This window comes from Polypterus senegalus, chromosome 10 (assembly GCF_016835505.1).
Source record: "Polypterus senegalus isolate Bchr_013 chromosome 10, ASM1683550v1, whole genome shotgun sequence".
Taxonomy (NCBI): domain Eukaryota; kingdom Metazoa; phylum Chordata; class Cladistia; order Polypteriformes; family Polypteridae; genus Polypterus; species Polypterus senegalus.
This window is the reverse complement of record NC_053163.1, coordinates 130,325,514-130,352,500: the sequence shown is the minus strand read 5'-3', so window position 1 is coordinate 130,352,500 and position 26,987 is coordinate 130,325,514. Positions and strand designations below refer to the sequence as shown.

The 26,987-nt window shown below is 40.8% G+C and overlaps 1 protein-coding gene across 1 annotated transcript; it reads left to right on the top strand.

The window, feature by feature from the left end:
- Positions 1-783: 783 nt before the first annotated feature.
- LOC120537594 (mast cell protease 1A-like) lies at positions 784-24,423 on the top strand. Its single transcript, XM_039766648.1, has 5 exons — positions 784-896; positions 14,257-14,416; positions 16,479-16,614; positions 23,098-23,355; positions 24,121-24,423. Exons 1-5 carry the CDS (start codon positions 824-826, stop codon positions 24,289-24,291), a joined length of 798 nt encoding a protein of 265 aa, XP_039622582.1. The 5' UTR covers positions 784-823; the 3' UTR covers positions 24,292-24,423.
- Positions 24,424-26,987: the final 2,564 nt, after the last annotated feature.

The window sequence follows — 26,987 nt, the reverse complement described above, 5'->3', positions numbered from 1 at the left end:
CAGAGGCATATGCTGGTGTGGACTCTCAATGTGTGGTTTCAAGATTCAAAATATGGAGCCGCCAAGAGGGCTTAGCCCCCCAAGTGAGGTGCAAACTACCCTGACAGGACTATTTGTGAATGTTTGAGAAGTCTCAATCATAATTTAAATGATCACTCAGTCAGTCATTCCTTACGTTAGTCCAATTCAGGGTCATGGGGGCTTGTAGCACTGTCTCCGCTGCAGGAAAACCCGAATTCAACAAACGGAAAAGCCTGCATAGTCAAAGGGTAGAGTTGGCCTCCATCTCATATGCTCCTCTCTTGCTCTGTTCTACCAGTCCTACATTTCAGGAAAAGAGAGTTCTCCATGACGCCATTGCAAAGTGGTCAGGATTTCAGACTGCACTCATTTTATAGCCTTCATTTTTATTTCAAACTCTAATTGTCTAACATTCTCAAGTTTCAATGACCACTACTTCTCTGTTCTTGATAGCTCATCTTAAAATAGAATTACAGTTGATCTCCAGCTTCCATTTTCTGCTGCTTCTAGCAGAACGCTGATTTTAATCAGTTTTAGTAAGCAGTTTGTTTTCCACACATATTATCAGAAGTCAAGGGACGAAACAGAGACCATAGCATGGCAGAAATTTGGGAAGATATTTCTGCTGAGGGCAAGCATTTTATCTTTATCGTTAATCTTAAGCATTCATATCTTTCTTTCTAATCTCACCCACAGTACAGTGCCTGGTTTGTGGTAGGTTAAAAATGTTCCTTTATCTCTGCCTAGCCATGGCTCTTCCTGGCTCTTCCTCTATATTAAACTGAACCAGCTCTGAGTACCCATGCCATACAAGAAGGAAGCCATGGATGGACTGCAGTGGACTGCCGTCATGGCGCTCTGCCTTGGACTTGCAGGTAAAATGCACCCTCGCGCGTTGTCACGATAACAGCTGCACATGAACTCGATGAGATACTGAATTAGCTCAGGTGGGCTCTGAGGAACGAATGATTGAGGTGTGACTTATATAAAAAAAACTTGGGACGAGACGAGACCTTCTCAGAAAGACAAATGACACTTTCACGTCCCGCGACACTAGACTTTGTGCCAAGAGATTTAACTGCACCCGGGGGTGGAAAAAGACAAAGAGTAAATGACAAAGAAGAACGTCGTAAAGAATTCAAAAACGGTGCGATACACATACAGAGCAGGTTAGAGATAATGGAAGTTGGAAAATTCGAAAGTCTCAGAAAAATGATAGTAAAGATCACATTAGTGCAAACTAACAGAAATTATTACTCAATGAAATAACGGAACAGTGAAAAGAGATCACATAGTGTTTGAGGATGTCTGGGGGAGAAGAGAGACAAGGCAGTGAGACTAAAGGACAGGTGCTGTACAGGCTTTTAAACATTTCAAGCGCCGCACGAGATGCAGATTATGCAGCAGCCAGCAGCTGATTGAGCAAAGAGGAGGTAAAAAAAATTAACTGAATTTGTTTCTCTTTGTATCACCATTTAAGAGGGGTTTGGAGGAGCGCCCGCGTCTCCTTGGGGTGCGTTCAGCCCCTCTTCACAACGGTGTGTAGCGCAGGCAGTTGGGCGAGAGAAGCCCCCTAGTAGAGCATAAATATCAAAACATGAATGCAGTTATTTAGTTCCTTTGAGCAAAGTCCTTCTGAGCAAAATGAGTGAAAACCTTGCGACATTTGCTTTCATTATTATGTACATTTCAGCTAAAGCCTTTATAGAGTCATGGTGTACAGAGTATAGTAGAATTCTCACTTGCGTGTACTTATTACCTTTATAAAGAAACTCTGGACAGAATGTTAAAGTCTCTGTGCACATTCAAAGGTGAATCGTCAAGCAAGCGTAAGCGGAGCAGATCTAGTTAAAAAAAAATGAGCGATACACTACTATATCTCACATTTAAACATACACGTGAACTGGAGGGATGTTTCTCATCATGTCCGCTCTTTTGTCAGCTTTGGTTTGTCATGGGCACAGTTTTGATGTGTAAAGTCCAGAGGTGCATACTGATCTGGACTCTCAACTTCAGCTTTATTGTCATATGTACTCAGAACAATGAAAATCTTATTCCTCTAGTCCTCCAGCAATAACAAGAATATACAACAATAAACAAAAACTGTGATGTAGTAGATGAGAACTCTGAATGTGTGGCTTCAAGATGCAAAATATGGGGCAGCCTAACCCTAACCCTAACCCTAACCCCGAGTGAGGTGTGAGCTGCCCTGACAGGACCATTTAAGAGCGTCTGAGAGAGTCAGTACTTTAATCTAAATACTCTTTCAGTCAGAAATTCTTTAAGTTAGTCCAATTCAGGGTCATGAGGGGCTTGTAGCACTATCCTCTCTGCTGGAGAAATCTGGGTTTAGCAAATGGACTTTAAATTTACCAGGCTGATGATTTTTTTTATTATTTTTTTTACTTTTTCCCATTACAGAAACTGCTGAAAAATTAAATAAACAATTTTGAGTGTGTTAGCTTTTGAATGTATATTTGGACCAACAGGCATTTTAAATAACTAGAGAATTATAATATTTTGGACTGTTGTATTTTGTGTGTATCTTTACCCAGTTGTTGAATGTGTGCTTGCAGGACTGGAGTGCCATCATACTGTGCCAATAAAAATATTAACATCCTGGGAAGTTTTCACATTTTATTATTATACAACATTGAATCGCAGTGGATTCATTTTGACTTTTATGACACTGACCAACAATAAAAGACACTTTAATGTCAAAGTGAAAACAGAGCTCAGCAAATTGTCTAAATGAATAACAAAATAATTGATCTCATAAGCATTCACCAGGCATTACTGGGAAGTTTGTGAGACTTACTCGGCATGTTTATTGGGTTAACTTACTCATGCCCTTGAACATTAACACACACACAGATGTGCACACATACAAATACAGAGATCTGAAGTCCTGGGTAGTGCCAGTCACTCCACAATAATCCACATGGGATTCTCTACACTTGGACTCACGATCACCGGCATGAACACATATTTAAACATTAGAACAATCTGGGCGAGAACAGGCCATTCGGCCCAACAAAGCTCCCCAGTCAAATCCACTTAATTCTTTTAAAAAAAACATTGTAAGTCCATGAAGTCCTGCCATGTACCACACTACTTGGTCACTTACTTCAAGTGTTATGCAAAGAAAAACTTCCTAATGTTTGTATGAAGTTTACTTTTAACAAGTTTCCAACTGACATGCGACTGTCAACGTGACACTCATAAAAGCATAACTCTTCTGGTCATATGGCACTTGCTAACCAAACAATGTCTTACTTTTACCGCAGTTATCCTAATTATTGAAGAGAGACCACAATAACCTTAATAAAGCCTGTGGGCAAGAAAGTGTCAGTTTTGCCCACACTTGGTGCCTAATTATTACTGAAATCACTATAGATAAAAAGACAAAGTACAGAAAATTTAAAAGCATTGTGGCATTTATTAATGTATAACAATACCAAATAGAAGAAAGCATAATAGAAAATAAAACAGATAGCAAAGTCTGGGTGTAACAGTCTTAGAAAAGTGGATGTTGTCCTGGGAGGATTTTGATGTAGCTATCGGTGTTCTTCACAGATTACCTTTTCTGACATCCAGATGAAATGGTCAATGTGTCTCAATCTCTGATGTCGCTTCCTCTGTCCTCATCATCTTTGGGCCCTCAGCTGAGCCATATTTATTTTAAGATGCACATGTGGGCTTTTGGGATATGTGACATTGCACACATTTGATTGGCTAACTCATCCTGATGACAAATGACTCTCATCAAAGTGTTTGATTTTTTAAGTACCTCCGCACTCCTTCCTTTCTAAATCTGTAATCTGATTCTGTAATTCCTAGTCCTATGGCATCCATCCATTTCCAAGTTTAAATTAATTTAGACTCTGTGGCATTTGTATTTGTTTCCTATTCCCAGGTCATAAGCTAATTGAAAATGAAACCGAGTGGAACAGATTCATAAATTACTGATACAATGCAGGAAGCGTGTACAAGAAAGGTCTGCAATGCCTGTAATTAAAGCACTGTAAATTCAGATCATCCTGGTTCATTTGGCAAAATAATTAAGGATTAGTATAAACAGTTGACAGTTCAAAAGTTGAAGATTTTCCACAGCAGGACACTGCCCCTGCATGTTTAGTAGATGCGCCTTTGGCAGCCATGACAGCCTTTAGTTAGTGTATACAGGTCTCCATTAACTTTGCACTTCAGGACCCTGCCATTTGTTCTCCCCTTCTTTGCAAAAACCTGCTCAAGCACTTTCAGATTTCACACGGATGGATGGTAAGTGAACAGGGTGGCACGGTGGCACAGTGGTAGTGCTGCTGCCTCACAGTCAGAAGACCTGAGTTTGTTTCCCAGGTCCTCCCCGAATGGAGTTCGTGCATGTTCTCCCCGTGTCTGCGTGGGTTTCCTCCGGGTGCTCTGGTTTCCTCCCACAGTACAAAGACATGCAGGTTAGGTGGATTGGCGATCCTAAATTGTCCCTATCGTGTGCTTGGTGTGTGGGTGTGTGTGCGTCCTGCGGTGGGTTGGATTGGTTCCTGCCTTGTGCCCTGTGTTGACTGGGATTGGCTCCAGCAGACACCCGTGACCCTGTGTTTGGATTCAGCGGGTTGGAAAATGGATGGATGGATGGTAAGTGAACAGATCTGTGAAGTCTGTCCACAAATTTTCAGTTGTCTTGAGATCTGAGGCCTCATGTATAATGGCGTGCATAGAAATCACACTGAAACATGGCATGCAGACACAACTGGAAATGAGCGCACGGACAACAAAATCAGATGCAGAAAACTGTGTGTATGCCAACTTCCCCTTTATAAATCCCAATAAATGTAAAATTTAATGCACATGCACATGCCTACAGCCCCAGAATTTTGCATATTTGAATATGCAAATAAACATAACTAGCCCTTTCTGTTCAGTATTTGTGCAAAAGACAATGGCAAAATCACATGGGGTAAAAAAGAAGAATTTCAGAGAATGCAAAGTAAAACATACTATTTGCTGGCTTAAGTAGTGGTATAAGCAACAAAAGGAAATTGATTGAGTGATACAGTGTGGCAGAGACACTTGAAAGTTCCAGCTCAGAAAGTTACACAGTGCCAGAAATAAAAAAGAAGTGGTCAGATATCAAAGTTGACGTGAAAAGCAAGTCACAGTCCACCATCTGTTTATTCTGTTTCAAACAATATTACAAAGCTGACTTCAGTACCGAAGATAAGACTCCAGCTACTGCTGTACTGAGCACATCTTCAGACACTGGCTGCTCACATACCTCTGCCTCAGAAACCGCTGGGAGACCATCTGGCTGTGTGCTGACAGACTGTTCTGGAGTCACAAAATGCAATAGTGGATGCTATATGGCCAATGAACTAAGGCAGCGTTTCTCAACCTTTAAGTATTTGCGACCCGAGTTTTCATAACAGTTTTAATCGTGCCCCCCCTAACATTTTTTTGAAATGTAGATGCATATTTTATTATGCCTACTTAACTTTTATCGACATTTATCTAACACTGTATTTATTGTTCTAGTATCTGAATGTAGTTTAAGTTAATTTGTTTTGGTTTCAGCAGATTTTTTTTCATATTTTTGATTCTTGTTTTCTTTTTTTCAAATCTTCGCGCCCCCCTTTTTGTTACTTCGCGCCGTCCTCTAGGGGGGCGTTCCCACAGGTTGAGAACCACTGAACTAAGGAATATAAGGGCTGTGATATTGACCACAAATTAAATTAATTAGTAAAAAAAAGATAAATGATGCATCTGAATACCTGTTCTCACATTCAAATGAAGTTGTAATGCTGTGCCATTTGGCTGATCATTTGGTAGGTCAGGGTCAGGTTCATCACACTGCATCTCTTCAGGTACAGGCAAGCCATGATTGTGTGGCACATTATGCAGGACGCTACATGCTTGCAAAAGGCGACACACTTTCTGTTGACTATAGGGCAGCACATTAATAGAGTGGAAATGCTTTCTATTTAAAAAGCAGTGTATAGTGTAGCATTGACACCAAGTGTCAAAACGGGTTGATTCTGTGCTCTTTACATGGCTATTTGAGGTGACTCAGTATCCTTAAAAGGAATCAGCAAGTTCACGCTGAAAAGCTCCTGTGGCTAAAAACCCAAAGGTGGACAGAACTTGCAGAGGAGCAGGTAGAGCACAATTCCTCAAAGTCTGCCTTTGTAAAGGTGGTGCCAGTTCAGCACACAGCTCCAAAAGGATAGCTTAGAAGCCAGTTGTTATCATCTATGAATAATACACTCTCTCTTCTAATTCTTTCATTTGCAACGTCTTCTAACAATGCTAAAGCAGCTATGGTAGTTGAAATTGTTTGGCCATTCTGTGCACCATTATATTGTTACAGAATGATTACAATCAAGTGAATTAAATTTGTAAACAATATGTAATTAATTTTCCTGTATTTGATAAATGAACTTTTATGAATCTGAAAAAAAGGGAGACCACATAGAAACAGCAGCACGGCTTCAACGCAGGGTATAAAACTGAGCAGAAACTTGCGCGTGTAAAGTGTGAGGCTACCGTGAAAATGAGCAAAGCTTAACGGCAAGTTTAGTTTTTATACATCTCAAAGTGTGAATGGAAATGGGTGTATGCAACATGTTGGTGGATACCGTGTATACATGAGGCCCCTGGACTCTAACTCTGCCACTAAAGGGGTCTCATTTACAATGCTTAGTGTGGATTCAAGTGTGAAAATACGCATATGCCAAAAAACAGGAAAATGCATGCACAAAAAAAATCTTTTTTATAAAGCCTAGCATATCCACATTTCTACCATTTTACCTTTTATAAATCACAATTATCTTTTAAATGTGCATACATGAACACGCCTCAAGCCCTGCCTGATTCAAACCTGAAACAACCATACATGGACTATGCTAATGACCTCATACACATGCAGTCATAATGCTATTCACAATCATTGGCTGGTAGAGCAGCCTCTCATCTGACAAATCCAGCAGCCGCCAATCGCATTTGAGGAGTTCTATGGTAAACTCTGCACGGTATCATAGTGCCTCTTCTCTGCATCTTGGGGGTCTGGGAAAGTTGTAACATGCCAGAGACTGAGTGGGTAGCCACTATCATCTGGTAAATGTGATGACATGATTGTTGTTTCAATGAATAGTACAAAGAGTGAAAAGGAGGGTTCCACTGATTACTTTGCCAACAAAGCAGCCATCACATACAGTACCTTCAGCAGGTCATCCATCCACTTACAGCGTCTTTCTCGGTTGGTGTCCTCACTGCAGAATGAGAGCAGTGGTTAGGAGAACCAGACACTGAGGCAAATTTCCCTTAAGTGGGTTTGTACAACCAAACTATACAGAAACCAAATGTAGCAACTCATCAGTCAGTTTATCACTTCCAGCACAGTGGGCATGATGTAGCTGAAGCTTGGCTGAGATATTCCTGACATGTCCGCCAGTTCCCTCTGGTAAGTGCCTGCTGCTAGAAAGCTGACTGTTGTTAAAACCTGCATACGAACAGGTGATGGCTGATTCCAGGCAGTCAATCTTTCTAATGCCGGGTCTACCTCAGCACAGACTGTGGCTCTAAGGGAAGGGCTTGTGAAAGTAAAAAATTAGCTCATAAGCCATCCTTCATGGGTAAAAAAAATCTGAATGGTCCCAAAGGCTCTTTTCCTTTGTACATGACCATTGCATAGTCTTCAAGCACTGCAAACAAGCCATGTTGTGTCAAACCAGTAGACTATAAATAGGCTGTTGGACATGAGATTTAGAGCTTTTTGTACGCAGGGAGTGAATCACATCTGTGTTCTTACTGCCCTTTGGTGTCTAATCATTAGGACTGACAACAGGTAGCCAATAAAAACTGATGTAAAGGAAGAAAGTGAAAATACGCAGCATTGGTCCTCTTTAAAGGGAACCACAATTGAATGTGTGCATCATAATTGTCATAATTATCACCTTTGAGGTATAAGATGTCTGTTATGTCAATGCACATTATAATGACAGCTCTGTGACATGAATTATTAAATATGTGAATCGTCATTTAGCTGCTTTGGCTGCACTTGCCTGCTTGAGTATTTTTGATTTTTTGTGAAATACTTTATAGTGATCGGTCAGAGTTGCCATAAATACACACACACTCACCCATCGAGTTTTCATTTTTACATCCCAACGTTTGCATTGAAAGCCGAGTGTGCACAATTAAAGCCTTTTCTGTGAGGACACATACAATAATTACATTTTATACAAATTTTATAAATCTGACCCCAGGACAATGACATTGTTGTTTGTAAGATAATCCTGGTGTAGCTTTGGCTTTCTGCTTGGGGTTGTTGTCTTGCTGGAGAACAATTCTTCTCATAAGGCATACATTTTTGCAGACTTCAACAGGTTTTCTTCCAGGATTTTCCCCATATTTTACTTCCAAAAAGCTCAATTAAGAGCTCATCAAACCATAGAACCTTCTTTCCGGTGACTTCAGTGACCCCATGTGCCTTCTGTCTAACTTTAGCTGTCATCTCATGTGTGTTTATTTTCACTTTGCCACTCTTCCATAAAGTTGTGGCTGGTGAAGCACCTGGGTAGCGATGTCTGTCTGCACAGTCTCTCCAGATATCAGCCTATGTGGCCTCTAACTCCTATAGAGTTCCCATCGCTCTCTCGGTGGTCTCCCACTCTAGTCTTCTTCTAGAATGATCAGTCAGTTTTTGTGGACAGCCTGCTCGATCAGATTTCCAGCTGTCCCACTGGATCTTGAGGGATCTCCAGTGACTTGGAGATTTTCTTGCCTCCATTTCCTCAATTGTGCTTTTAAGTCACCTTTTTGCAGAGTTGCTCTGTGTGTTCTTTTGTTTTCATTGTGTTGGTTAGTCCACCATACTGACTCAAAAAGTTGGACCTTCCAGATACAGAAGTGAATTTATACCACAATCAGTTGACACTCCAGACAGGTGACCTCCACTGAACTAATTCTGTAACTTCTAAAACCAGTTGGCTGTTCCTTGTATGGTTTCGTGTGTTGTATTAAAGGGATGAATACTTATGTGAATAATTATTTTGTAATTCATATTTATAATTAATGTAGACCACATTGCAGAGATCTGATTTCACTTTGACATTTAAGAGTCATTTTCAGCAGATCAGTCTCAGAAAAACAAATGAAATCTATTGTGATTCAAAATTATATAACAATAAACTTCCAAGGAAGTGGATGCTTTGCATAAATGCTGCAGATGATTTAAATTCAGTCCAATGGAGAGGGGGAAGAATCTGAAAAGACCTGATCTGGGCATTACTTATCAGAACACCCAAAATCTGGTAAATAATGGGGACTGTTAACAGTTCTTTTAACTGGATATATGCAAACACTAACAAGTCAGTGCAGCTTTGAAATAGAATTTTTGTCTGAGATAAGCTAATAGTTCTCAGTGTGTTAATGTTATTAGCAAAACAGCGAAAGCTCTATATATATATGACTATAGATATAGGACTTTTTAATTTATTTTAATTCTTCTCGAAAGGTATATTATCTAAATCCATAATTAGAATTTAAATTGCAGTAATAATACTAAGTTAGTAATAAAATAAAAATAGGGAGAGGGCTCCCATAGATTTTCTCGTATACTCAGATATGGGGATGGATATTTGAGGAGTAAACCGCAAGACAATGATTATATTGTTGTATTATGTACATTAAAGAACCATCCATCCATCCATTTTCCAACCCGCTGAATCCGAACACAGGGTCACGGGGGTCTGCTGGAGCCAATCCCAGCCAACACAGGGCACAAGGCAGGAATCCAATCCCGGGCAGGGTGCCAACCCACCGCTGACATTAAAGAACCATCAACAGCAAATCAAATCAAAGTAATAGTATATTAAACAATTATTATAAAAGTAGAGTTGAATAAATCGGATTCTGCAGCTGCCTGAATAAAAGGTAAAGTAACACTTCCAGTTAACTGAAATAGCCCAAAAGTTGATAGAAATCTATGTGTTGTACTTCATACTTGTATGCAAAATTTGGTTGACGTAAGTGAAAGCGAACTGAAGTTATCGTGTTTACACACTCATACACACACACAGGCATAAATTCCAAAAGTGGTATTTTCGGACTCAGGAAAGTCTAAAACATTGAGATTCATCAAAATCTCGACATCGAAATTTTGGACGACTACAGTACTTTCTCTGTACTGTACTTCGAATACGAGAAAGTAAAAATGCACTACAAACAGGACTCTTTTGACATCAGTGCACCATCTGCTGGTGGCTGTGGAAATAACAATACATAATAGTTAAAGCAAAGTCGGAGCCTCGACAAAGTAGGTTCACACGAATGACAAATATAGGTTTACTATATAATATTTTAGACTAGAAGAATAAAAAGGACATCTCACTCTGAGAATGAGGCACTGATGATGAAAAATACTGGTACAAAAACCTTCAGGCATTGATTGGAGTTCCCCATGGCTGAATTTGGGGGCCACTGGAGTAGACCATTTGCCAGCAGATTTACGATCAGACTGTTAAGTTTTAGTATAAATGCTTCAGGATTAATCTACAAAACAAACTGTACAAACGAATAGCCAGTGTGAAGGGTGCTGGCTGATCTCGTTCAGAGACACGGGCGCCTTACTTCTTTATTTCAGTGGCTGCGTCTTGCTGTGATCAGGTAGTTATTACAGTTTTTGGCCAGCAGCATCACAGTGCCCTCCAAAGACACATTTTTCTTTGATTTTCCTTCCTGCTCCACAGTTTCAATTTACAAATCAAACATTTCAGACATGATTAAAGTGCACATTGCAGACTTTCATTTAAGGGTATCCACATACATTTCTGTCACCGCATGTAGAAATGACAGCACTTTTTCTACACAGTCCTGCCCAATTCAGGGCACCATAATGTTTGGGACACAGCAATGACAGGTCTGTTAAAACCGTCATATTTAGGACTTTGTCAAATGTCCTTGTATGCAACGACTCTTGAAGACTGGGATTCGTAGACATCACCAGGTGCTGAGGATCTTCCCTGAGGATCTGCCAAGCATCTAATGCAGCCATCTTCAGCTCCTGCTTGTTTTGGCCGTTTATCTCCTTAAGTTTTCTCTTTAACATATGGAAGGCCTGCCTGATTAGATTTAAATTGGACAACTTCTTGGCCATTCTAAATTTTTTTCACCTTTAGCTGTGACAAACTCCTGTGTTGCATTAGCAGTATTTTTTTTATCATTATGTTGTTGTAGGGTGAAGTGCTGTTCAATGAGTTTGGATGCAATTACTGGAACTTAAGCAGATCAGATGTTTCTATACACCTCAGAACTCATTGTGCTGCTACCATTAGTAGTTCCATCATCTATGAAGAGAAATGTGCCAGGACCTGTGGCAGCCATTCATACTCAAGCCATAACACCCCCAGCACCACCATGTTCTACAGGTCTGCTTTGGGTCTTGGGCAGTTCATTTTTGTCTCCACACTTGCCATCACTTTCATAGAGATTCATCTTTCTCTCGTTTGTCCACAAGACCTTTGTCCAGAATTCTGCAGGCACTTTTAAGACCTTTTTTCACAAACTGTAATCTGGCCATCCTGTTTTTGTGGTTTGCATCTTGCAGTGTGTGTTCTCTGTATTTCTGATCATGGAGTCTTCAGCTGATAGTTCTCTCTGACACACACACATCGGTTGTTTCTAGTCAGTCAGACAGGCGTTTGGGGCTTTTTCTTTACCCCAGTGAGGATTCTTCTGTCATCACAGTGGTGATCTTCCTTGGCCTACCAGACTCTTTGTGATTGCTGAGCTCACCAGTGCATCATTCTTAATGATATTCAGGACAGTTGAGTCAGTCTTCCAGAGGTTTTACTGAGGTCTCTAATGATTTTATTCTTGTTTTTCAGCCTCATAATGGCTTATTTAACTTTCATTAGCACTGCGCTTCTTCTCATGATGAGCAATGGCAACTACTGACTTCAAAGGGGAAAAGCAAGCCAAGGTATCTGATGAAGCAATGAAACCCACCTGAGGAATCACAAACACCGGTGACGCCAATTGCCCTGAACATTATGGTGCACTGAAATATGGGGGCCATGAAGAAAAAGTGTTGCCATTTCTACAGGGTGCGACCAAAATGCATGCAAATAACTCAAAATGAAAGTCTGTGATGTGCATTTTGGTCACGTCTGAATTGTTTGAAGCAGAGCGGGATAAATCAAGGAACAACAACAACATTTATTTCTATAGCACATTTCATACAAATGATGTAGATCAATTAAATGATGAAGAAAGAGAAAATAAATAAGAATTAAAATAATGGAACAGTAATTAATATACTGTACTGTAGAATAAAATTAAGGTTCAATGGCTAGAGAGAACAGAAAAAACAAAAAAAAGACGGCTAGAGAAAAAAATAAAATCTGCAGGGGTTCAGAGGCCACAAGACCACCTGGCCAGCCCTCTAGGCATTCTACCTAACATCAATGACCTCAATCAGTCCTCATTGTATTCAGCGGTCTCATGGAAGAACTTGACGATGATGGTCATGTGGACTTCTGGCCTTTAATCCATTGATGTAGGGACATCACGGTGCTTTGATCAGGTGGTGGTGGCGCAGATCGCCAACACAGAAAACCGGAAAAAGAACAGAAGAGAAAGTAGGGGTTAGTATGGATTTTGGAGCCACCATGAATAGTAATGGTAATTAATTGAACATACACAGCATCAGAATTAGACTAAGATGAAGCTATGAGAAAGCCATGTTAAAGTAATGTGTTTTCAGCTGTTTTTAAAAGTGCTCCACCATATTAGCCTAGCAGATTCCTATTGGCAAGCTATTCCACATTTTAGGTGCAGAACAGCAGAAGGCCGCCTCACCACTTCTTTTAAGTTTAGCTCTTGGAATTCTAAATAGACAATCATTTGAAGATCTAAGGTTATGATTTGGAGTGTAAAGTGTAAGACATTCTGAAATATAAGATGGAGTGAGATTATTTAAGGCTTTGTAAACCATAAGCAGTATTTTAAAGTCAATTCCAAATGACACAGGTAACCAGTGTAGTGACATCAAAACTGGAGAGATGTGCTCGTATTTTCTTCTCCTAGTTAAGATTCTAGCAGCTGCATTCTGCACTCGTTGCAAACGATTGATGTCTTTTTTGGGTGGTCCTGAGAGGAGTGCGTTACAGTAATCTAGTTGACTGAAAACAAACACGTGAACTAATTTCTCAGCATCTTTCAGTGATATAAGAGGTCTAACTTTAGCTATTTTTCTTAAGTGAAAAAAATGCTGTCCTAGTGATCTGATTAATATGCGATTTAAAATTCAGATTACAGTCAACAATTACCTCTAAGCTTTTTACCTCCATCTTGACTTTTAATCCTAATGCATCAAGTTTCTTTCTAATAACCTCATTATATACATTATTGCCAATCACTAAAATTTCTGTTTTCTCTTTATTTTGTTTGAAAAAATTACTACTCATCCATTTAGAAAGACAAGTAAGACATTGTGTCAGTGAATCAAGAGTGTTGGGGTCGTCAGGTGCTATTGATAAATACAGCTGTGTGTCATCAGCATAACTATGGTAGCTCACGTTATGCCTTAAGATAATCTGACCTAATGGAAGCATGTAAATCGAAAAGAAGCATGAGTCTTTGTCCCAGATATTATGGACACTGTAATTGTTGGGCCTGGAGGACAATGACATTGTTTTTTTTATCTGTGCCATTTACAAGAGTTTGGGCCACACAGACTGAAGAATCCTTATCATGGTCGCTCCGGCCCTGTATGTGCCTCTGAAAGCCCTCAAGAGAGGCTGCCATGCTAGTGGAGATACAAGTCGGTGGGGCTGTCAGTAACAATTACAGGCCTTTATTGGTGAGAGTTTCTTTCTCAGTGAGTAGGAGAAAAGCATCTTTCTGTTTAACTTACCTTTATTGTCTCCTGTCATGTATGGTAAGACTAGTATGGTAGTCTTGACTTACCATCTGCACCACTTTGCTGTCAGTGTACCCAAGAAATTACCTCAGTCCCAGGGCACAGATTTGCTTTCCCTTCTTGTGCTGTAGATTCATTCTCTGCAGCCATTAGCCTGTTCAGACACTACGTGTTGTCCTTTGTATTGCGCTTGTATATCAAACTGAAATGCTAAGCCCAATCTGCTGCCAATTCTGCCTTTCTGGACAGGCAGGGTGTGTTTGAAAGTTTCCCCAAGCGTCATGGCCTTAACACATGGTTCTTTCCTTCCATCGTAGGAGCTTCTGAGGTCCAGATAATTGATGGACGTGAGGCCACACCGCACAGTCGACCCTACATGGCCTACCTGAGCATTGAGATGGAAGATGGCAATGGTGCATGTGGAGGATTTCTTATTAAGCCAGATTTCATCTTGACGGCAGCACACTGCAATGGCGAGTACGTCCATAGATCCTTACTGCAAGAAGGTGAAGGTAGTGATGGGGTGGAAAGAGGAAACAGAAGTGGACAGTTGAATTAAAACACCTAATGTTCAAGATTGGGTGAAGCTGTCAGTCTAGAATTCCATGCTATGGCGGCTGGCAGCTGTGGGGTCAAAATGGAAAGAAAAGCAAGAAAAGGATTTTCAACAGACCATGGATGTTGGCACTAATTTAAAGCTAAGGGGCTCTGATTTATGCCATACTATCTCTCTTTTTCTGATCCTTTCCTCTCAGTGATTTGCCAGCTCTTTAAAAGCACCACGCAGCTTTTGATTTCATTACAAAATAGGCACTGCAGACTAGAATCACAATGTCCTCTGTGTCATCCCACCACTGACCCACTGGACCACTGGGTTCATCTCGATGTGCTCACTCTGTATAACTAAATGCTTATGTCTGTAAAACTGTGGCACTGAAAGTGAACGACAACAATATAAAATGTTGGTGATTGGTGTTCTGTGATTTGATTAGTATGTTGGGGTGTCTTGAAGTGGGGTACAAGTGCGTTTAGTCCCACTATGTGATAGTGAAAATTGTTTTACCGAATTACTAATGGCAGCATCTGCCTAGTAGGTATACAGTTACAATCTGTGAAAGACAATTCATCACATTATGGGGTCTCTCCCATTGCTCAGGGGTCCTGGTTTTGCGCTCCTTACACCGGGGTACATATTTTTGTGTGCTGGGCACGGCATGGCCATCAATTTCAGCTCTGTGATGCTCATGACGTCCAGTTTTTCTTGAGACTGGGACACACAGGACTTTACTCAGTTCTGTGATCACTTTGAGGTGGTAGTTTTGTGGCATTTAGTAACAATGCTGTGAGGTGCCCATCTATCCCTATTGGTGAGCGTCGACTGTTTGCCAATGCAGGTTGTCCATGTTTATCATATACAGTCATTATTAACACATGAAAGAATTTTGCAAATTTTGCGACAAAATGTCACAGTGGTAGTGCCGCTGCCTCGCAGTTAGGAGACCTGGGTTCGCTTCCTGGGTCCTCCCTGTGTGGAATTTGCATGTTCTCCCCATGTCTGCGTGGATTTCCTCCGGGCACTCCAGTTTTCTCCCACAATCCAAAGACATGCAGGTTAGGTGGATTGGCGATTCCAAATTGTCCTAAGTGTGTGCTTGGTGTTTGTGTGTGTCCTGCCCAGGATTGGTTCCTGCCTTGTGCCCTGTGTTGGCTGGGATTGGCTCCAGCAGACCCCCGTGACCCTGTATTTGGATTCAGCGGGTTGGAAAATGGATGGATGTCTCCACCGACTCTTTGGCTTCTCTGGATCTCTGTTAGTTGCCTTCCATACTCCCACTGAGTACTTCCTATTCATGCAGTGCTTCTATTATTGTATCCACCCATGTATGTCATCAGCTAAATAATGATTAGCAGTCATTAGTCACTAAGTGGACCTGTTCTGAAGCCATTACAGATCGGTAACATGTGGCCATGAGCCCCCAGGGACCCCTTTCATCTCTTCCTGCAGAGCCTGGCCTTGGTTAAATTAGATAAGATTAGGTTTGATAGACTGTATTAAGGCCAAGGGGAAATTCACATGCATGCAGAAGCAGAAATATAAAAAATCAAGGATACAGAGTCACTAGACAAATAATACAGCCACTCAATCAATCAGTAAATAAATACATAAAAATAAACTTAACAAGTACTTTGGGCAGAATGCTTTGAATTGCCTGAAAGCAGTGGGCAGAGAACACTCCCTAGTGGCACTCCTTAGCACATCATGGTGGACTGAGTCTGTGTCGTCTAAAAGTACTCCAAGAGAGGGTCTCCTGCAGGGGAGTTTTCATGTTAGAATCACTCTGTGTGCATTCTATGGTTCAGCGGCCCCCCCCCTACCCCCCAACTTCACAGCCTCTGTAGTGTCTGTAAGCCTGAGCCTAATGATATAATATGAGTAAAATGATTTGTATTAAACACGATAGACTGATTTTAGACGTACAGGTGGGTTTAGCTCATTATTAAAGCTCTAATGCCATCTAACGTGTCCTGTCATTCACAGGTCCATTACTGTGGTTCTTGGAGCTCACGACATGTCCAAAAGGGAGACCTCATGGCAATTAATCCAAGCAGAAAAGATGATTCCTCACCCCGACTTCAACTCCAACAGCCTGGTAAACGACATCATGCTGCTGAAGGCAAGTAGTTTGTGATCTGCGACTGCACACTGAATTCAGCTGAAACTTCCATTAAAGGTGTTGGTTTAAATACACACAACGTGCAACTTCAGAGTAACTCCATAAACTAACCCCACATGGTTTTGGTTTGGAATGTGGGAAGAAAATACCTGCTAAAAAAAACCACACACCCACCCATAAGAATATTGTAGTGGCTGATGAGACGTCAAAGACATTCTCGGTTATGTTTCATTTCAGAATTAACTTTGTCTCAGATGTTTCTCCTAAAATTCCTTTAGGAGAAATAGCTTAAGACAAAAGGAGACATGAAATAGAACTGAGATAAAAGGAGTCAAAATTGAGAGTTTGGTTTGAAAAATGTGCTACTTTGTGAGTTCTCTTCCTAGTCTTTCTTGTTTTAGTCTCTTTCATGACTTTATTATCATAGAACTGAGGTCTTCATCCAATGTGACTCACAATATTTGAGATACAATCTGTTACATTTCTTCTATTTTTTTTCATTTGGAGCACAGGGAGGTGAGGTGACGTTCTTGTGGTCACACAGGTGTCAGTAGTGGGATCTGAACCTACAATTAATTACGGGGTTTCAGGTCCAGAGTCTTACCCACTATGCCACACTGCCTGCCTTTTCTTCTAGCATGAGTATGATCTCATCGGAGCGCCGCAATATAAATTAGAGCAACTAATAGTATTAATCATAAACAAGGAGAACAGTTTTGTAATTACAGTAAAAATACTGTAAGGCAAGAAACAACTTATAAAATTTGAGCCCATCATGTGACTTTGCTGAAATGTCTGCTTAAGCTCAAGAGGATACCCTTGTGAGAATACCTGGGGAATTTTGTCTAAGGTGAAAACTCTGAGAAGCAGGAGACAAAAGAACACGTCTCCAGTTTATTTCTTTCTGATCTTATTGCTGTCTAGGAGAAACCAAAAACATATTAAGGAGATCTCTATTGGGTCATGGATCATAGGAAAATGTTTAAGAATAATCATTATACTTCAGTTCATTGAATTCTGTCATGACATTAAGCTTGTCAGTTCATGTCTGTAGCATGTGTGAAATGTAGATGTTTTTGGAGCAGGGTTGCCAGATTTCCAAAATGACAGATCTGGACAGTGGGGCGTGTAGTCTGTGGAGCTGCGGCGATTTAAAATAAATAAATAATGGACGCACTAGCACTAGGGGCTACTAATGCGTGCGGAGGGTCTGATTGTCTCATTATTGACGAGTGGCGGCAATCAGAAAGAAAGAAAGAAAGAAAGAAAGAAAGAAAGAAAGAAATAAAGAAAGAAAGAAAGATTGATCGATTGATTTAGGTATGAGCAAGAGGGAGAGAGAGCAAAGCAGGAGGCAGGCTTGCTGTGAGAAGAGCCCCTCCAGGGGGTCAGTGGCCATCGCCCAGGGGGCTGTCGTGGAGGACTGCTCCTGCTGAGAGAATTAGGTTTGAGAGGTGGCTCTCCGCAGAAGTCTGGGAAGGCTGCAGGAGTCGGCAAGGCTCAGACTGGGAGCCCCATTGTTAGCACCATAGCCTTTGGGGATCCAACTCTTGGGTCCACACTGGGCACCCTGTTAGAGCCATAGAGGGGCAAGGACCTGGACCCCTAGAAGGATGTTAGGCGCCTGTCAGATAGCTGGCTCCTTGGCTGCAAGGTCTGGGTAGGAAAAGTTAAGGAGGGGGCTGTTTAAAAGGAGTGATCATATTTTTAAAGACAATTTCCTGCTATGTTTTAATAGCTTTTCTATTTATTGGATTTTAACCTCCACAGAACACTATTTGATTGGATTATTTACTTATTGAAGACTTCACACTGCACTGTTTGAACACTGTTTTGTTTGACTGTTTTAATAAAGGCACTTAGAACTCTTTTACCATCCCCTTGCTTTGTGAGTTTGTCCTTCTCTGCCAAGATCATCCCGGTCATGACTATCGATGGTGCAGGTCGGCTCCACACTTCCTTACCTTCGGAAGCCTCTTGAACCTGACACCATCACAAATAGCCTCTGCATCAAGCAACCAAAAAAAAAAACGATACTAAGGAAGACAAAAAATAGATCTTTTTAATTAAATTATAATTTTAGATGTATGATTTAAACATACAAGTATACATATACAGAAGAGAACATATATAAAATAGTCACAGAAGTACAGTAAGATGTTTTATGTTAATAGCATGCAAATATGACCTACCTTCTTAGTCAGTTTTTATCAGCATCACTTCACCTTCAAAGCTAATTACACACGAGCAGCCATGATAAGCACGAGAAACTCACAAGCACATGACGTACAGAGGCACACACGTTTCAAGCACTCGGATTCAGTTGACAGTTACAGATTTTATTCATACAGAGTGGTAGGCAAGGCTGTCTACAAAAATTTAACGAGCCTCTTTAACGAGATATTTAACGTAAAATTCAATTAAGATTTTTTTTTTCAACATACAATTTTTGTTCAGTTGGGATTTTCAGAGGCAATGAGGGACTCAGGATTTATCTTTCGAATTTGGGACAGTCCGATCAAATAGGGATGCCTGGCAACCCTATTTTAGAGCTACCTTGGTAAGATTTGTACCTAAATTATTTCCTTCATCGCAAGATACGGTGCCGTTTAAATAGAGTTACAGGTTTTCAATAGAGTTAAACTAATTTGATTAGGTGACAAATTTTATTTTGAGAACTTTTAAATATAAATAAAATCTTTTATGACATCCTAATTCCTAAGTGTTTTCTGAAATGGCACCTCGCAAGCTCTAGTTCTTGTCTGAGACCATCTTGAGAATAGACATTACTGTAAGAAATCAATCGCCCCCCTCGACATTCTCAATTATAAATCCAAACCCTCCATATTTTGCTCTGTCTAGTTGGGCCTTCTCTTTTGTGTCTTTAGGTTCCAATGTCCAGGGGCACACAAAAATGTTGCGTACTCCTGTTTCCACACTCAAATCGCGATGTATAAAACCTAAACTTGGCGTAAAGCCACGCAGATTTTCATGCTAGCTTAAACTATAGCATACACAAGTTCTCTGCTCGGTTTTCCAAACTGGCGGCACCCAGCGTGTGTGGTTTCCCTTTAGTTTTTGGATTCACATCCCTGACTCGGTTTTATCAAATGCTCTGAAATTAACCGTATATCGTTTATTATTTTATGGCATCTCATTGTAATCAAACCGTAACCATATAATGGTGAACTGAATGGCCAAATTATTGTAAATACCATCACTGCTTTAGTGTTGTTATTCCCACTGCACTACTGAGTATTTAAACCACTGTATCTGAGTGTGGAATCACAGCTGTACAGCAGCTGATCGGTATACAGCATCAAGCAAACACTGTCTCAACCATGCGCGCAATCAATTTGAATTGTTCCCACATGACAAATGCTTCAGAGCCTTTCATAAGGACCTCACAGTTCAGAAACAGTTTCATCCCAAGTGCTCTAAACGCACTCAATCAGTCCATCAACTACTCCTTGTAGAACTGTTTGTACTTATAAGTACAATCACCTCACCGCAAAGTGCGTATTTACATATGATGACAACTGGCTTCTAAGTCGATTTAGATTTCCAAACGCTATCTTCTTGGAGCTTTTGATATCATTTTAAAGATGAAATGCAGTAAAGCATGTTTATTACATTATGCAGATAAGTTTTAAACTTAATTAAAATAATGTATATTGTTAATAATTAAACATGTGAGGACATGGTGGGATTGTTCCTGCCTCGCTCTTGCTGGGACTGACGCAACACTGGATGGATAAATGGATGGAATAATGAAACAGAAACATGTACTACGAAGATACAGTATTTCAATGTTTAATAAAAGTTTTGGAGAATAGGCATTCTAAGCTTACAGATGGCTTAACATCTATTACAGAGCTGATCGTGTGGCAATTGATTATTTGGGGAAAGAAAAGGAAGGACAGGAATAGGAGGCTAGTACATTTGAGAGCGACAGTACTGCTGCAGTAAATTATTTCATCGAAAGTCACGCACGGCGCAGCAAGCATCTTGCGGGAGGCAGGAACAATCTATAGACATGGCGCCAGCTCATCGCTAGTACTGCTCCACCGTGTCCCCATGTTTAATGCATGTTTTAACTCCTATCATTATGAGAATGATATCAAGTACAGTATACATCTTAACCCTTAAAATGCCCAAATTGGCTATAGTCGGTTCCCAATGCAATTTGCCAGCACGCTGGAGCTGATCGGTCAGTGCCATATATTTGCTGAGCAGTCAGCTCATGACCACTGCCACCCCCTGCAGTACTGCAGCATCACTGTCCCTGGGATTCAGCTGCTACACTAGACTATCCTGCAGGCATCAGTGCTTACCTGTGTGTGCTTGCATGCAGCCATTTTGGCTCAGTGATTTACTGAATTTCATCAATGGCGTCAGTTGCACCTTGTACATATAATAACTGATTGTTGCAGTAGTTTTTAAAAAGTTTTTGCAGTTCATTGGCAGTGTAAAATGATCAATGCTGCAGTAATTGTGATGCTCTTTGCATGAAAAAAAATGTGTTCCATTAAAATTTCACATTTTCTTTGTGACTTGTGACCTTAACTTAAAAAGTGCAGCAAAAAGTATCTGTCGTCCGGGGTGCATTAACCCCCAAGTATGTGGCAGTTTAAAATTGTTCAGAGAGCTGTAATATCACGAATGTAATGTATTCTGTGTACTGTCCGCGGAAGAGAAAGCCCGTTTAAGAAGCACGTAGTGATTTACACACATAGAGCACATAAAAGAACACACAGAAAGAAACATTTAACATTCTACTTTAGTTACGATGGGATCTGAGAAACTAGTAAATTAAACTATTTTAAGATGAAGTTTATGGCGTTCTACTTTGATGACAAAACAAACTATGTGATTAAAGTGGAAATTTAGAGATTAAAGTTGACATTTCGCACTTTGTTCCTACTGTGTGCCTATTTTTTTTTCTCTGTACCCTAATACACTTCTATTCTACACTCAGACGGTGGGCTAAGACTCGCCTTTACACGGCGACTTTGATATCTGACAACTTCTTTTTTTATTTAGGGCACAGTGCGACTTTGTGAATTTGAGCTTTCGAGTTTCTCCAACACTCTATGTCACTCGATCAACTTCCTTTTATTGTTTATACCACTGTTTAAACCAACAAAGAGTCCGTTTTTCTTTGCCTCCACTTGGTATTCACTGAAATTCTTCTTTTTTTCCCCCCCGTGTTCTTGCCATTGTCTTTTCACAGAACGCTGAGGTTAAGGGCTATTTATATTGATTTGCATATTCAAAGAGGTGTAATTCTGGGAGGAGTTTGGGTGGGACAGCAGGCGCGTGCACATGCGTTACTTTTCATGCTGACCGGAATTTATGTAGCGGAAGAACGTGGAAGTTGATGTTCGCACAGATTTATGCATCTGGATTTTTTTGTGGGTACGAACATTTCCGCTTTTGTCCGTACGCCATGTTTTAGTGTGAATTCTATGCACGGAGTTATGCATGAGGCCCCAGGTCTGGCAGTGATGATTCCACTCAAAGTGAAGGGGGTGCTGGGGTGCCATTTACAGAATGGCCCTGAACATGTCTTGTTACAGGACAAAGGCTACTGTTTAATATCCCATATGGAAGTAAGGGAAGGTCTGTTATTAATTCCCCAAAAAAGTACAATAAATGTTTATGAGCTAGTCATGGAATTAATGCCATGATGACATGGAATGTAATATAGCTGTAATATCTGTGTAGAAGCCGTACACATTTACCTTTTATAAAATGTCAGCTTCAGGCACTCTCGACTTTTAAACCATGTTAGCAATTTATAAAATGCTTGCCAAGTACTTCTAATGTCCTACTCCGGGGCAGACACATCCTTACCCTAGTCCAGTGCTTCTCAGATAGTGGGCCCCCGGCGCGTTTGACCTCGGGGAACATGCTTTTTTATACTTATACTTGTACTTATAACAATTTTATAGACAAATGATACTATTTATAGTCGCGTGGGGGGCGTGAGATGTTTTCTTCTTCCTAGGGGGGGCATGACAGAAAATAATTGAGAAGCACTGTCCTAGTCAGACTTTCAGTGCTATTCCTCACACTGGTTCCATCCCTTCTGAACTAGAGTGGTGCTGAGGTGTCACCCATTCCATGGCTGCGCTCGGGTCCTAATCTGGGATCCTGAGTTGGTTTGTCACGTGGTGGGTGCAGCAATGTGCTGTATCAGCATGTGCTCCTAACCCCCCTCTAGGAGTAAATCTGAGGCGCTTGATTACTTCCAGCAAAGGCCTACAGGTCCCTGCACTTGAGTCTGTAACTGCACTTCCTTTAGCCAGTGTGGCCCCCTTTCATTTGGACAATTGCACTGGTATTTAGTTCGCTCCTTTGCTCTCAGTAGCCTCATGCCAGTCAGACATTCACCCATTTGTGCTTATTGGAATGAAACAACTAAAAGTTTCAGAGAGCTGCTCAATGACCAGGTCTCATATCTTGTCTTGCTTTTTACAGCTGGCACGCAAAGCCAAGCTTAAGAAGAAAGTGAAGCTTGTGGGAATTCCAGAGGCTGATGATGATGTCCAGCATGGTGACCTCTGTTCGGTGGCAGGTTGGGGAAACACAGTGACTGATGGAAATGGCAGCAACATGTTGAGAGAAGTGAACGTCACCATCATTTATTGGGATACGTGCAAAAAATCCTGGGATGCAATGATTCCTGAGAAGACCATCTGTGCCGGTGGTTACAAAACAACCAAGGGATTCTGTCAGGTGAGTGATGAGCTGAACTCCCTTACAAGATTTTGAATTTAAAACCCAAAGTGTATTCCTTTGATTATTTTATCTTTGTGGTTTAATTCTTTGACTGTTTTTTCCCTCTTTTCTCTTTCCTCTATGGACCATGCTAACCATCTTTCTCCAGCTCCAGATACTCAGCCAGGTAGTTGGTGGTGTGCTGTGACAGACTGGCATCCAACCCAAGTGCTTTCACGCTCTCAGTTCAGTGTTGCCAGGATTACTTACATTCTTACTTCTTACTTACACTCAGAGCCCTTCATTTTTGTCACATTTTGCTGTGTGTGCTAAAATCGTTTAAATAAAAGAGACAAGATAAGCAGAAAAGGGGGGTACCATGAGTGTCCTGTTTAATGTCCACGGTTGCTTGCAAAGAAAAAAATACTTCAAAAAGCAAGATTCTTGAAGTGATGTCAAAATGACATATGTTTGGTCTCATGAATGCCAACAGCCCACCAGCACCCCAGAGCTGCTCCGCCACGCTACCACTCACACCTACATCCCTCCAAGTCTGAGCACACTGTTTTTATTTAAAAAGATGGGGCTTCACTACAAAGAGCAGTCACCTTGAAAGGCACACAATAATAAGATTTCAGAAATCAGCAGGTCTGACCTTTAGGGGCACCATATTCAAAATTATATTTGCTTTTTATACTCATCCACTTTGTAAGCCAGACAGTAACATGTCAGTTTATTTTTTGTTGTGTCCATGAGAGTGACAAGATGCTTTGTGTCTTTCAGGGAGACTCCGGTGGTCCACTGATATGCAACAACAAAGCCATGGGGATTGTGTCTTTCAACAGCATACGAGGGTGCGAGTATCCAAACCTTCCCAACGTGTACACCAGTGTGGCGGCTTACCGGGACTGGATCAACAGCGTTCTGCAACAGCACTCGCACACCCCTCTGTAAATGAGGCAGCATAAGCTTACATGCCCGCTTTCCTTTGTTCCTCTAAAATGTCAGTTTTTTTTATAGTGCCACATGCAACAAAAATGTAAAGCTAAGCTTCTAACCTGCATAAATAAAGCAATCAAAAATCAAGCATCTGACTAACCCATCACTGGAATCCTGAGTCGAGCCTTTTAGCTAACTTGTGTACACGGTGTGGCCTCCTCAAAGCTCCAAAATGGCTGACGGGGAGACTTTATGTTTCATTAACATTTCTAGCCAAACTGTTCTTCTCTCACTTTCTGGTTCATTAAAACATTTACAAGAAATGATCCTTAACCAAATTCTATGTGAAACACTTTAAGAGCTAGGCTGTGAAACGGGTCAGATCTTCGATTTATTCAGTGATTTAGGATTGCAGGAGTTTTACCAGTGGAGGAGGCATCAAGACCTTCAACAAGTTTAGTGAAGACCTAAAAATCATACAAGTTTGAAAGAATCTTTTAAGTCAGACTTTTCTTTCTTGAATTGGTATCATAAACCTCATTAAGTTTTAAATATTTTGACAGTTAACTGCAGACTTTTGTTACGAGTATCTGAAAAGAAAAATTTACCTAGCCATGGCTGGCTTTACCTGGTGAGGAAACTCAGAATCAAAGGCTCCTGACGATAAAATAAGCAGTGGATTCGGACAGTACTGAGGCCTCGGCACATTCAGAACACTTGTCGTGTTGTAGGTTTCATTTTGATTCTCTCTGCAGACAGACCAAGAGGTCATTAAAGTTTAGAGTGATGAAAAATGTTATGAAAGTGATGAACAAGGAAGGTGAATGATTTTCATATTTGAGATACAGAAGATGTGCCCATGAATAACAGGCCAAGACTGAAGAAGGCATTTTTGTTGGTCCAGACCTGACCTAAACATTTCTTTGTTGGGTCAACAACTCGTTTGTGCTCCTCAGTTTTGAGTCCTGGACCCAAATGTTTACAGAGCAGCCAGTTCTTTAACCTAATGAGCCTCTTTAGCTCAGTTGTCCCATTCGCAGGATTTGGAGAATCTGAGCTGCCTTCCTGGTAGCAGGGCCACCACTTTTAGATCTCCGCAGATGTTGTAATGGATATGAGAGGAAATCACAAAAGCAAGCAATTGCAATAAACTGGCATGTGATAGAAAGATTTAAAGGTCATTTTTGTGAAGAGGGTACTGAGGCCTCTGCATATTCTGAACACTTGTTGTGTTGTAGATTTAATTTTAAATTGATTCATGCATGCAAAATGGTTTGCAAATTTCTAAAAATCAAAAACCGAATTCTCTCATACGTTTAAGTATTCAGGTCTGTAAAATAAACACAAGAAAACTGTCAAAGGTTTGTAGGGAATCCCTGATATACTGTCACACCAGAAAAGGAGATGACGTCTTTACAGACAGAGTGCAAATTGGAACTGACACAAAGAAAACGATGGTGGTGTATATATAGTAGAGTTTGCAGGACGTGATGCTAAGAAGAGGTGGGATCTTGAAGATGGGAACCAGAAGTGATGGGTGGATTCTTCAGTGGTTCTGCCGGGAGGAAGGAAAAAGAGTTAGAGGGCAGCGCCAACCCCTGATTCGGTGGGTAAATGTATCTATTTGAGCCCGTAAACTGCCTCCCAAACGCACATGTGTGACAGCCCCTTAATTCAGTACGTTGTAGAAGCCCCCTTAGCAGCAATTACAGCTATGAGTCTTCTTGGGTAAGTGTCTAAAAGCTTTGCACTCCTGAATTTGGGCAGTTGATCCCATTGTTCCTAGCAGATATTCTCTGGATTGGACAGGTCTGTAAATTGCCATCTTCGGGTTTCTCCAGTGATGTTCAATGGCAGTGTTTCCCAAACTCAGTCATGGGGACCGCAGTAAAAGGGGCTGCAGGGTTTTGTTCCAACTAGCTTCTGTTTTTAATTGAACTCCTGGGCTAATTAAGTGAACTTTTACTTCCCAAGTTCTGTGTTTTGGGAACAATATAGAAATTAGAAAACTAAGTTTGCTAAAAAAACTAATAAAATATTAAAATGTACCAAGCAGTTATATAGGAGTAATGTATTTTTTTTTTATTTTTAACAGTATTTTCATCTTGATTTTCATTCTACTTTTCCAGGTGTTCTAACAGTTTAATTAATCCGTTATTTACTAATTAGTCGGTCTGACTCTAAAGTAGCTGCAGCCTTTGATTATTCAGTGCTGTTTGCCTGGGTGTCTGCTCTGCTCGTTTTAAGAAAAAAAAGAAAAAGAAAAAAAAAATACCAGCTAATTAAATGAGCTCAGTGTTATGAGGTGTTGTCGCTGATTAGGAATCTGGTTGGAACAAAAACTGCAGCCACAGTTTGGGAAACACTGATGTAGACCAAGGGTGGGCTTAGGCGGGGCCACTAAAGGACAGTTGGAGATCTGTTCCAAAGCCACTCCAGCATTGTCTTGGCTTCAATGCTTTGAGTCATTATCATGCTAAGAGGTGAACCATCGCCCCAGTCTGTGGTCACATGCAGTCTGGAGCAGGTTTTCTTCAAGGATCTCTCTGTATTTGGCTGCATTCATCCTGTCCTCAGTTCCAAACAGTCTCCCTGTCCCTGACGCTGAGAAGTGCTCCCAGTAGAGCCTGGTCTTTGCCATACTTAGTGGTTAGAGTTCTGCCCATTGAGTTCAATTTTTGTATCAGCAGCCCCGAGAATATTTTTTCTTG